Source organism: Xyrauchen texanus, chromosome 8, assembly GCF_025860055.1.
Source record: "Xyrauchen texanus isolate HMW12.3.18 chromosome 8, RBS_HiC_50CHRs, whole genome shotgun sequence".
Lineage (NCBI taxonomy): Eukaryota > Metazoa > Chordata > Actinopteri > Cypriniformes > Catostomidae > Xyrauchen > Xyrauchen texanus.
This window is the reverse complement of record NC_068283.1, coordinates 38,199,166-38,212,558: the sequence shown is the minus strand read 5'-3', so window position 1 is coordinate 38,212,558 and position 13,393 is coordinate 38,199,166. Positions and strand designations below refer to the sequence as shown.

At 37.3% G+C, this 13,393-nt stretch overlaps 1 protein-coding gene across 2 annotated transcripts in view; it reads left to right on the top strand.

The window, feature by feature from the left end:
* LOC127647149 (ubiquitin carboxyl-terminal hydrolase 43-like) overlaps positions 1 to 13,393 on the top strand; it is an 87,579-nt gene that overhangs the window by 62,323 nt on the left and 11,863 nt on the right. The window contains exons 9-15 of one of the 2 annotated variants that reach the window (XM_052131229.1): positions 1,622 to 1,725; positions 4,155 to 4,232; positions 4,407 to 4,536; positions 7,137 to 7,482; positions 9,278 to 9,436; positions 10,874 to 11,032; positions 11,289 to 11,375. In XM_052131229.1, coding sequence (XP_051987189.1) covers positions 1,622 to 1,725; positions 4,155 to 4,232; positions 4,407 to 4,536; positions 7,137 to 7,482; positions 9,278 to 9,436; positions 10,874 to 11,032; positions 11,289 to 11,375 — 1,063 coding nt within the window. Of the gene's footprint in view, positions 1 to 1,621; positions 1,726 to 4,154; positions 4,233 to 4,406; positions 4,537 to 7,136; positions 7,483 to 9,277; positions 9,437 to 10,873; positions 11,033 to 11,288; positions 12,167 to 13,393 lie in introns of both variants that reach the window. The other variant, XM_052131228.1, reaches the window with a different exon arrangement.

Below are 13,393 nucleotides of genomic sequence, written 5' to 3'. Positions count from 1 at the left end.
GTAGTAGTCCATTATCCCTGTTACAGTCTGTGAATACCACCTGCACCTAATAACATATTATGTCAGTCCAATATAACAACAGCTGTTACATGCTGGTACCGTACATTCAGCATACTATCACTGCTCTTAGTATTTATTGATTTTAGATATCTAAAATAAAGCTAGACCAATTTTCCCTCATCTCTCTCTCTCTCTCTCTCTCTCTCTCTCTCTCTCTCTCTGTGTTTTGTGTGTCCATGCCAAGCTGCTATGCAAACTGTTATACTTTTCAAATAGGGATCATTCTAAGGCAGGTAAAAAGTATCAACACTGTAAATGTAACTAAATTTAAAAGTGTTCATAAAGCAAGCCGTACCTCGGCTTGTTGTACAGGCATGTACAGTACCTGTACATTGACAAATTTACACAAGGAGGACAGGTAAGGTAAAAAATGTATGCTAACACAAACTTAGATTTTTTTAGAATAGCTCTGTTGGTCCATACAATGCAAGTGAATAGTGAACAGACCTTTGAATCTCCAAAAATCACATAAAGGAAACATAAATGTAATCCATATGACTCCAGTGTTTAAATCCATGTCTTCAGAAGCAATATGATAGGAATGAGTGAGAAACCTGAGTGAGAAAGTCCTTTTACTCTAAATCTCCACTTTAACTTTCACTTTCAGATGTGACCGTGAAACTGAACTGGCACCACATGGGTCTTTCAGGTGTGAACGTGAAAGTGGAGATTTCTAGTACAAAAGGACTTATATTTTTAAATGTTCTCACCCACACCTGTTCTGAGGACATGGATTTAACCACTGGAGTTGTGTGGATTACCTTTACGTTTCCTTTATGTGAGTTTTGGAGCTACAAAGGTCTGGTCACCATTCACTTACATTATATGGACCAACAGAGCTGAGATATTCTTATAAAACTCTTTGTGTTCTGCTGAAGAAAGAAAGTCATACACATCTGGGATATCATGAGGATGAGTAAATGATGAGAGAATTTTAAGTTTTGTGTGTACTATCCCTTTAAATCCTAAAACGCCTGTAAAAATGACAATTTAAACAACTTTACAGCTCAAATAATACGTGAGTTTTAAAAGAGGAATTAATGCAAGTGCTTTTATAAAATTGTAAGCTTCACATTTCTGCCTTTAAACCCTCCAAAAATGGGCCCCATTCACTTCCATTGTATATAAGTGCCTCACTGTAACCTCCATTTATGCGAGAGAGAGAGAGAGAGAGAGAGAGAGAGAAAGATGGTATATTTTTTGTGGTAATCAACATTATGCCACAAATGCTGTCGATTGAGCTTAACTTGTATTGAACCCAGAATATTGATTTAACATTCCAGATGATTCAACAGATCAAAACTGATTTTCTTTGTACGAGGCACCCAAGCCATATCTCCGCACCAGAATATCACTTTCTGAAAATGTTCAAGTCTAGTTTTTACTAGATTTACTTTTGTCCAAAAGAAACAACATCTCACATCATCTAAGGTTGCCTTTGCAAAGTTCACAATATTGAAGTATTAATATTGTTACAACTTTTTAGAATTAGAGGGAATTTTCTCAGTGGTTTATGCTTTTTTGACCTTTTCATCTAAAGCCTCCATATATTTTTCATCAGAATTTCAGGGTGTTGTTCAAGATTCGTGTTGTGGGGGGATCTCCTTCATATAGCTACTTAAATCCCCAAGATGGACGACCACTTTATCACCCTGCAGTAGACAGGTATTCTTGTGTGAAAACCCCGACCAAATGAAATAAAGATTCAGTTAAGCACATTTCATATTATCGTCAGCACCAGTACATAGAATATGTACACCTACAGGCATCATTACTGCATAACAGAGAACGTATTGCATTACATAACATTACCTAGAAGAATATTTATGTAATTTAATGTGCAGTTTAAAATGCTAATTTATGTCATAAGTTAAAAGTGCCTTGTGTGCAACTTCAAAGCTCATACCCATTTTTTTCGGCCTCATCAAATTTCTACACCCTTTAAGGAGAGATGTTCATTATTATTTTAAAGCACACATGAGTAAATTAAGTCATTGCCATATCATCAACACTGATGTATGAAACATGACTTTTGTCATGGCCTGGGGAACACAAGCGACTCATGAATAATTTATCAACGGTACACAGTCCTGGATAGCTGCATCATTAGAGATGACACTAGTCCCATAATCATTTTAAAACATCCTACTTCTTACTTGTTCGTATTCTGTATATGCAGCAATAACAGGTTTTTAGAAATGCACCACAGATTTTATAACAATACCTAAAGTTTTTCATGCATACTGAATAGTTTAGTTTAATAGTTTAGAGTAGTTAGTGGTGTTTACTAAGGCAAGTATCACTATTACTATTGCCCATTCTAAGGGTTAGGAATTTGAAGAAAAAAAACCCTAACCCCAAATATTTAACTCATCCTGCACGTTATGTGCTACGGGCATGAATGCAACCTTAAATCATACGGCTAGTTGAGGAGAAACTTTACTTTTCTAAGCGTTCAGACTTACAGTTTTCACCTGTAAAATCTATATCTAGGGAGCACAGTTTCTTTGAGATGGGCTTGTATTACTTGGGCCAGTAAACAAGCACCTAACAACCACCCAGAACACCTTAAATGGATAGTTCACCCAAAAATGGAAATTCTCTCATCATTTATTCCCAGATGTGTATGACTTTCTTTCTTCTGCTGAACACAAATGAAGATTTTTAGAAGAATATCTCAGCTGTGTAGGTCCATACAATGCAAGTGAATGGGTGACAATATTTTGAAGCTCCAAAATCCACTTAAGGGCAACATATAGGTACTCCAGACGACTCAAGTGGTTAAATCCATATATTCTGAAGTGATCTGATAGGTGTGGGTGAGAAACAGATCAATATTTAGGTCCCTTTTTTTAACTATAAATTCTCCTCCTTGCTCAGTCAATTTCCACCTTTAACTTTCACATTCTTTTTCTGTTTTTGGTTATTCACAGTTTTTGTGCATATCGCCCCCTACTGTGCAGGGAGGATATGGCAAAAGGGAATTTATGACACAAAAATGACTTTAATATAGATCTGTTTCTCATCCACACCTATCATATTATGTCTGAATACATGGATTAAATCACTGGAGTCTTATGGATTACTTTGATGATGCTTTTATGTGCTTTTTGGAGCGTCAATATTTTGGCACTCATTCACTTGCATTGTATAGGACCTACAGAGCTGAAATATTCTCCTAAAAACCTTCATTTCTGTTCCTCAGAAGAAATATGTCACATACATCTGGGATGCCAGGAGGGTGAGTAAATCATGTGGGAATTTTCATTTTGGGGTGAACTATACCTTTAACAACCACCTAGCAATGCCATAGCAACCACCGAAACCCCAGCAAACTCATACAGTGGCAACATGTTAAAAAGCACTCTGAATGACCCCATTGCAGCAACACCCTGGCAACCATCCACAGTTATCTTGCATCGTGCTGGCAAGTTTTTGCATAGGCAAGCGCCACTCACATTTCTTAATTGCAGAATGTAAATATTCAGTTTTATTATCTTTTTCTTTTCTTTTTTTAACTATTGAAGCAGATAACTGTTAGGGTTGCATATTAATCAGATGTATATGTCATGTTTGCATGTTAATCTCTAATGCTCCTTGGTTAGGAACTAGTGTAACCTCAAATAAATAATACTGTATATATAATATTTGTAAATAATATATTAATTAATTAATACTATTAATTATGTTTATATAAATAATATCCTTTGTAATGTAATAACAACTTAATTTAATCTAATTTTATATATATATATATATATATATAATTTATTTAATTAAATAAATAGTTTATAATTGAATTATATTATTAATGTAAAAATTAATTTAATAAATAAATGTATTTAATTAAAATAATTTATATATCATTCATTTTATTATATTATTAATATAATGATAAATAAAATATAAATTATAATCTAAATATTACTTTATTCATTCTCTTATATCTGGTCCTAAACAGTCTTGTAATATTAGTTTGGCACTGAGCACCCTTCTTTCACTTTGGAACACTAGACATACTGTAAATGTCTGTATTTGTATCTGTGAGAAAATCTGTTAACACAATCTATTTGGTTTGTTCTTAATCTCCCCAGAGCTTTAAAGCTGTGCAGCTCAGGTGGACCTCCACATGTGAAGCTCATTGTTGAATGGGAGCACAGAATCAAAGACTGGTAATGTAATCTTTCGCTTCCCTTTACAATCGGGAGAAAAGACAGAACATTCTATCCACACCTCATTTAAAGCATTTAAAGTAAACAAAGCAGGCGTGATGCTCCAATGGCCATGGATTACTGTGTGTGTGTGTGTGTGTGTGTGTGTGTGTGTGTGTGTGTGTGTGTGTGTAGTCTGTTTGGTAATATCCAGGAGGAGGTTGTGAAGGACTCGGAGAGCGTTCGTGCTCAACAGCAACACCACGTTCAACAGCACAGCTGCACACTGGACGAGTGCTTTGATCTTTACACCAAAGAAGAACAAGTAATGAATACATAAAAACACACAACAAAAACTTGCATGATTACTAAGTCTTTCGCAATTCATGGAAATCGTCATAAACCCGTTTGTGCAAGAAAAATAAATCTAGAGGGCTGTTTACATCTATACCGGCAAAGTTGAGTATGTTCACATGTATTCATTCACTGTGTCCAGAAAATAACACAAAACAGAAAAATACGGATTGCCAGGTGGTAGACGGTTTGCGTAACGTCCTTTCTAATACACTGAAAAAATTATAAAAATCTGTATTTTTGTCTTGTTTTCCAGTAACAATATCTAAACACCTTCAAAACAAGGCAAATGTACTTGAGAAGAAAATATTGTTGGACAAAAGTACTTGTTTTCTTGTTGCCTTTGGCAATATTTCTTTTTCTTGTTTTCAGCATAAACCTCCCTTAATTTTGCCAGTGGGGTAGGAAAAGTAAACTTGATTCAAGAATCAATATTCTCTGAAAACAAGACTTGATATATGATAAATTATTCATAAATGTCAATGTTTTTCTTTTTCCAACGTATGATTCCTTTTCTACATAGAAGTAACTATTGTAATCATTGAATATTTGCTTTTATTGTAGATCATTAGATGTTTTCAGACACAGCCATTGTGTATTTCTGGACCATTTTTCTGCATTTAGATTTGCTGGAGTTATGTGATGTCATATTCTCTAAATAAGGAAATAGAAGCAGTTTAACCGTTTAATAAGCATTAGCATAACAAAGGAAAGCCCTTGAAGTAACTTTTGAAATTTAAGATAAACAGGCAAAATAGTTGAGTTGGAAATGGTCTGAAATGCAGTTTTGTGATTATTTTGATCCTAGATGTTCACTCTAATGCTGGTGTTTCGGTATGAAAGAGGACAAACGCAGGAAATGTTTACCAATGGTGAAACATATTGTGATGTATATAGTACAAAGGAATGGAATCTGCATGCTAGAAATACGTGTTTTGCAAATTGTGCTAGAGGGCGGTATGAATTTCAGAAGTGCTACTAAACATGTTAGTATGTGGTGTGGATCTTATCTTGTTTCTAAATATGATAAATGATCTCTTTTTCTCAAAAAACAAAACATAATCTAAATTCTATAGCTTAAAGTCATCTTAGTTAGTTAAGACCTTTCCTTAAACTTTGTGAAAGCTCTTTCCTGATCATTTATTTTCAGTTAAAGGTGCAGTAAGATTCAGAAACCCTTATTATTAATAACACCTGTGACTGCTAGTGAACTGCAGCCATCTATGTGTTGCTCGTGCTCGCGTGCACACTCCATAGGGACACGAGCATCGGCCAAAACAATTACATAACGTACAAAGAGACAACGTGATTCACCGGCATCATGCTGACAGATGAGGTAGCATAATTAAAATTACACAGTTATGATTGTTTTACTACAAACTTTGAGATTGTATATTATATTTGACTCTCCAGTGCTGGAACAGGGCTAAAACAAAGTGTGGATGTTGGTCTGACTATGCAAGTCTCTAGTTTGAATTATCACTTTTCTTTGCATGATACATTGACTGCATTTATATGATAGCCTATGTCGGCGTTAGCTAGTTAGCCAGCTTTATCAATGGCTGTTAGCTAAATTTGGTGGATGATGACAGTAGCTGTTTATAACAATAGAATGTATATTATAAATATGTTGACACAATTCAGTGTTTATAATAATATAATGTATGTATATATATATTCTATTTAACCAAGGAAGTTATTAGTGTCTAAGGCAAGGCTCTCAGTTGCGCGCATAAACTTCACATCCTTTGGATTTTCCTGGCAAAAGCGACCCGCTGCCTTCACATGTAAATCAGTCCTCAGGCTTTAATAGGCAACCTAGGAAGTCTGTGAAGGGCTCAAATTACAAAATGTGAGCTCTGTAGGTCCATACAATGCAACAGACCAAAACGGCAGCATAAAAGTAATCCATAAGACTAAAGTGGTTAAATCCATGTCTTCATAAGCAATATGATAGGTTTGCGTGAGAAACGATATTTAATCCTTTTCACAATAAATTCTCCTCTCTGCCCAGTAGGTGGCGATATGCACAAAGAATGCAAATCACCAAAAGCAAAAGAAGAATGTGAAAGTAAAAGAGGAGATTAACAGTAAAAAAAAGACAAATATTGATCTGTTTCTCACCCACACTTATTATATCACTTCATGGATTAAACCACTGGAGTCGTTTGGATTACTTTTATGTGCTTTTGGAGCTTCAACATTTATGCACCCGGTAACTTCAGTTGTATGGACCTACAGAGCTGAGATACGCTTCAAAAAACGCTTCATTTGTGTTCTGTAGAAGAAAGAAAGTCATACACAAATATATATAATTGTAAATAATTACGTAATTAAATCTGTCATTAATATTAATTACAATAATATTTTATTCATTTGTGTTACTGTAGCTTAACTGGTAGAGCATGTCACCCACAATGCCATAGTCATGGGTTCAATTCTCTGGAAACTCACAAACTGATAAAAATAATGATAACAATTAAAAGTATACCCTGAATGTAATACAAGTTTCTTTGGATAGGGTCTGCCACATGCAGACGTGTAAGATAACATTTTTTCCGGTTTATTTAGCTGGCCCCTGATGATGCATGGAAGTGCCCTCACTGTAAGCAGCTACAGCAGGGAACAGTGCAGATGAGTCTGTGGACGCTCCCCGACATCCTCATCCTTCACCTGAAGCGCTTCCGACAGGTCGGAGAACGCCGCAACAAGCTCTCCACACTTGTCCAATTCCCCCTCATGGGTCTCGATATGGGCCGCCATGTGGTCAAGAGGAGCAACTGCGCCCCACTGCCGCCTAGCTGGAAACATCAGGCTTACAACAGGCCTGAAAGCAGTAGACATGCCCCAGACTTCCTGTACGACCTGTATGCTGTGTGTAACCATCACGGAGGCATGCATGGAGGCCACTACACAGGTGTGTGAGTTAGGGAGTGCAACCTGGTTTCATACAATCACGTTACTAGATCAAACTGTTTTGAGCGTTTTTACATTGCTTGTACTTATTGCAGCACTTTCCTGGTGAAATGAACACTAGAGGTGCTAGAACAACAACGAGTTTTATTCCCTCTCACACAAATCATGAGTAAAGCAGCAGATTGTCAGTTCATAAATATATACTTTTTGCCCTGTTTCTCATCTTATGACATCTAAACACTTTTAATATAGTGCATGATTTAAAGGTGATACATTTTAATGTTTGTATTACATAACCAACTACATTTACAAGCTTGTTCGTGAGCAATCAAATTGTGAGGTAACGGATAGAGCTGTCTTGCGATGCAAAGGATCTTCCTGTTCCGGTTGCTGCCGGCACACTGTACAATTTTTCTCCACGTTCACCCGTTCTTTGCCCGCAATGAATTTCTTCCTAGCCTCTCCCGTTCCCGCATTTGTTTTCCGCATAGTGCAAAAGCCATACAAATAGACAACAAGTGTACACAGAGAACATTTTATTTCATTTTTCTGTTGTTATTCTCAAATGACCCTTGAAATGACGTCCATCTGCCTGATGTTGATTTCTTAACAGTAAATGAGCCAGATTCCAGTCCCAGTTTCACATTCCTTTATAACACCGTGTCGTCAGCACATCCATACTTTGCTCTGCAAAACTTAAAGTTAACTACCTGCATAGCCTGCTCTAAATAAAGCAATAAAGCTGATTCTGATTCGAAATGTTGGATAATTTGATGCACGTGCTGTGTGCACATTTTTACGTCATATTTTCATTTTTTTCGTTAGCAAAAATAAATAAATTATAAACTAAAATAATATTTGTATTATTATTTATTTATTAAATTACATTTAACATAAAAAAAAAGATATCCACATTGGATTTTTCAGGCTCTTCTCTGACCGCCCGCACCCAAACACCACTGGAAGTACTGTCCGCTCCCACCTAACCCTAACTCGGAAATGTAATCCCTTGCTGCGAAAAATCGAATCGGGTCCCGCAGGTCTTGCGAGAGTTTCGCGGCAATGCAGATCTCTACTGAGAGTCTTCTGTCAACAAATGATGATGGACCTTTCCTCAGAACTTACCTTTCTGGGTCCTTTTTTGCAATTATTAAATGTCTAAATGCGGGAGACTTTTATGGCATAATAGACTTCCATGGTTCAGTGTGATGTCTCAGGATCTTGGCCAAATTCATGGAATCATGAAAAGAAGGTAGAGTACTTGAAATCTCTTCAGGATCATACCATCCCACCTACAGTAGATCCAGACTGCTGGAAGGAGGATTCACATTTTAGCAAGATAATGACCCCAAACTTTTGCCATAGTTGTGCACCATCCAATTAGAGCAGAATAGTGCAGCAAGAGACAGCGCCTAATGTTCACCCGGGAGGAACGGAACCATATTCCAGCCTCATTTCTGCACAAACTACTGGATAAAATGGCCAGAATTGGCCAAATATAGTAGCTGTCAAAGTAGGAATTTTTGAAGAAACTGACGGCAGTATCTTCAAAAGACTGACGGTCAAAAGATGGCGTAGTTGCATAATCTTTAACTTCAAACAAAGATAAATAATCTCTTACTTGAAAGTACTGGTCAAAATATCATTATCAGGTGCTAAATTAACAAATACTTGTTTTATGCGTAGATAAATGGTCAAAAATGAAAATAATAATTAATGTTCCAAGTGTAAGTAGAGACACTAACAAGAAGTACTTTGTAGACTACTTTCTGAAAATCATTATTTGTTTTGAGCAGCATACTGCAGGAATTCAGTGGATGGACAGTGGTACACCTATGATGACAGTAGTGTTGAGCCAGTGCCCGAGGGGGAAGTGTGCACACGAGGCGCTTATATCCTGTTTTACCAGAGACGTGACGCAATTCCATCCTGGTCCGCTAGCTGTTCCCTACAAGGTGAGCACTTGACTTTCTATCTCTGCCTTAACATATACATTCTTAAAAGCAAAAAGTATATCCTCTAAGGGGCTGTTCAGACCATATACATTCTTGTACCAAAAAAAAAGCTAGATGCAGCGCAACTAAAATAACAAAACGCAGTTTTCTCAAGATGCGCTTATAAAGGTCATGTTTTTTAACATGAAACACCATTTAATAGGATCTTAAAAGTTTTATTATACACGGTAAGCTTTATTTGACATATTTTACTTAAGTATTATTTATATTAGACAACAAAAACTTACAGTGCTCCGCAACACAGAAATTGAGACCAGAGTAATTAATGTAATATATCTAGCACTTTATTATCAATTTATCAAGTGAACAGCTTTTGACACATTTGACTTTCTTTTTTCCGTGGCACATTAAAGATGTTTGGCAAAATGTTAGTCACCATTCACTTTCATTGCTTCTCTAACCCATACAATAAATGTGAATGATGACTGAATTTGTCATTCTGCTAAACACACAAGAAGGTCATATGAAAGTCATAGGTTTTGGAATGACTTGGGTGAGTGAATAATGACAGTATTTTCATTTTTGGGTGAACAGCCTTTTAAGAAAACATAGCAGGTCTTTGCCTCCAGCTAAAGCTCTCTTTCCCCAAAACCATTTTAGCCAGCCGTTTTATCCCTCCATCTCGAGATCAAATCGTTTCACAAAAAACATTTTGCAGCAACAATGTTTAGCATTACAATCACAAGTGGACCAAGACACATCATTACCCCTGGCATGCTCCAGGGGCTCTCTTACAAAGATACAGATGCTTATCAACTCCAGGATATCCACATCTTCCAAATCCCTAAATACAAACACTAAATAATATGTATTCAACATTAGTCCAAGTCAGTTCAAAACACGCAGGATGGATACTATTTTCTATGGAAACAGACAGGCTAACTGTGGATAAATTTACAATTCAATCAGTTTACAGGTGAAATATAAAATATGATGAATTTGATATACTCTTTAAATATAATACACTTTATCATTATAACATCAAAGGTGTTGTCATTAACCATGAAAAGTCATGCAGAGGCCTTAGGGACCTCCTCAAGTATGTTTGCAGGAGAAATGAACATGGACCTGTTATCAGTAGCTACCATTCACAGGCATTAGAAATGAGTTTTAAAAGTCTGAGTCGAGATGAACCTTGCAGTTGTTGCGAACAGATTCAAGCAATAGTTTGAAATGGGTTTCTGAAGTCAGTGGAAATCACATTTGTAAAGGATTGGCAATCACCTTCAGTTTTCGGCGTTATGATTTGTTCAGAGTTATGTACAGTAATTTAATACCACAGTAGTTTGCCCCAGAGCACCTATGCATAAAAAACACCTTCAAATGGGTCTATTTCTGGTGCTATTTTGCTAACAGTAGTTTTTTATGTAACCACAGGCTCCACCAGCTACTCTGCATCAGATCATTGGCTCATCCGTTTGACTGCGGACAACCACATTTCCAGTCCTTCTAGCAAGCTGTCCAACTCATCTTCAGCTCCTGAACCCCAAATCCCACACATTCCTGTCATCCATGAGCCCCCCAAAGAAGACAATGGTCAATACACTCTACTACTAATCTACTTCTTACACTACGCTTGACAATACACAATAATGTGTTTACTTTAGTTTCACAATTAGGATGCTTACAAACTAGAGAAAAATCTGATTGGGTTTATCCAACTTTTTGGTCGCATGAAGGAGCATCACTTTATCAAATACACATATATTTTTTTCCTGTGCATCCTTGTAAGTGTATAAGCATATTTAAGTCCACATACACCTTACTAATTCGCCATTTTCTACTTTTTTAGATGGAATTGAGCCCATGCGATTTGTAAGGGGCAGTCAGGGCTGCAGTATGAGTATGCGTTACAACTCCAAATCCAAGGCAGGCCAAGGTAAAGTTCTTCCACTACGCTGGTCATTTGGTTCCAAGGGCCGTCGAAAACCAGTGACTGTAGCTCCACAAGCCGGAACTGATGAGCTGGTGGAGTACCTTGAGTCTGGCCGGCGGCCGCGTTGTACCAAGGAACCCATAGTTAGCATTGTGGCAAGTCCTTCACAGGTTAAATCCCAGCTTCGTGAGGACGATTCTCCGAGTACCCCGAGTGGTAGTAGTAGTCTTAACGGTGGTAGCTATCAAGATCCAGATTCACCCCGGTTACCCGAAGGCCAGAGCAGACCAGCACTTGATCTTAACCGAATTAATTCTAATGGCAATACAAGAACTGATGGCACATTGGCCAAGAACAGTTCTAAAACAACCAGGCAGGAGCAAGTAGAGCGGACTCAGGACAGCAAGTCTCTTCGAGGTTCCCCTACTGGGCTGCACAATGGGACCACCTTAGCAATTAATGGTGCATTTCATTCCAAAGACTCTACATTAAAAAGACTCAGAAGCCAACCAGATGCAACTAACAGGGATCATAGTCAAACGCAGGTGGTCACTAGGTCCAAAGGTGAGGAACACGGGACTAAAGATTGCATCCTTTCCATCAGCTCTGGCCTTACACGTACAATTGACCAATTCCAGCATGGGAGGTCTAAGGAGGTGGGGCATGGGAAAACTCTTTCCAATAAGAGCTTGGCCAAACTATCTCTATCCAATGGCTCTCTAAATGGGAAGGGCGTTGAGGCTAGGAAAACCAGTAACACCTACAGGAGCACCAATAAACCAAGATAAAACCAGGTTTGTTCAAACTGCGCTGATATAAAACGCGCCCAGAGCTCATCCAATATTCAAAGCAGGTTAGATATGACTTTGCAGAGGACATTGTCTCTCCAAAGATACGGTCCAATGGTTCCAGCCCATAAAGGACTTGTGGTAGATAAAACCTCCTATGCAACACTACAAAGAATAAGATACAGCAGCACTTCACTTGGCAGACAGAGACCTGTTCCTGAGTCCTGCTTCTGACATGTTTCAGATTCACTGTGGAAAAGATTGTTTTTATATATGTCGTGTGTATTTATGCATGTGGCATAACATAGTCTCCCCTAACAACTCTAGGTTAATTTAGTAAGAATGAATTGCACCTTCTGACACTATAGCTATATACTAATAGCTATTTCCATGCTCTGTTTGTATTGGTTTAGCATCAGATTCCCTAAAGAAATTAGTCAAAAGAGATAACCGTGTAAACACGGCCACAAAATTAGCGCTGATCGCATTTTGCACATGGCAATTGCACCCAATTAGGTGAATTATGTGACATTAGTACTGAAAGCAAACTGCATGGGGAATTAAATGGAAAAAATTCAAATTCACCTGACTATAATTACTGCTAATATGATTGCTAGAAAACATCCCTTTAAATAAACCTCAGTTTAGCAGCGTCTTTTTGTTGGCGGTGATAGCATAATGCGAGAGACTTGTGTGTCTCTACAGAACAGCCAATCAGTGGCCATTTTCAAGCGAGTTGGGTATTTTTCAACGCTTTACATGATTTGCCAACTAAATTGAGATTCCTTACTTTCATTGATGGTTGAAAAACGCCCATCCTGATTTGAAAACACCCTCAGATTGAGAAACACCCATTACTGTTCAACAGAGACCTATACTTCTAATGCAAGCTGCGTCAAGCAAAGGGCTGTCGCTTGTACTTCTAGCACATACTATAATGAGCCTCATTTGCATAGGAGGTGTGTTTGCTGTGTTCATTTGAGCCAATAAAGGAGTTAAGTGATAAAATACATTCTATAAATCTTAATGATTTATACATTGGAGACATTTTGGAGTTTTTGCCCAGTTAAAGCTGCCTCTATAACCTAAACTGAAGTGCAAAAATGATTCCACAATTCTTATAAGAAATTATTATAATGGGAATGACGGAGTTCACATGTTGAAGCTGTGACCACAGAGACTTCAACATTGTTTGTTTGAAATATAAAACAAATATTAAAATGATCAGATCGC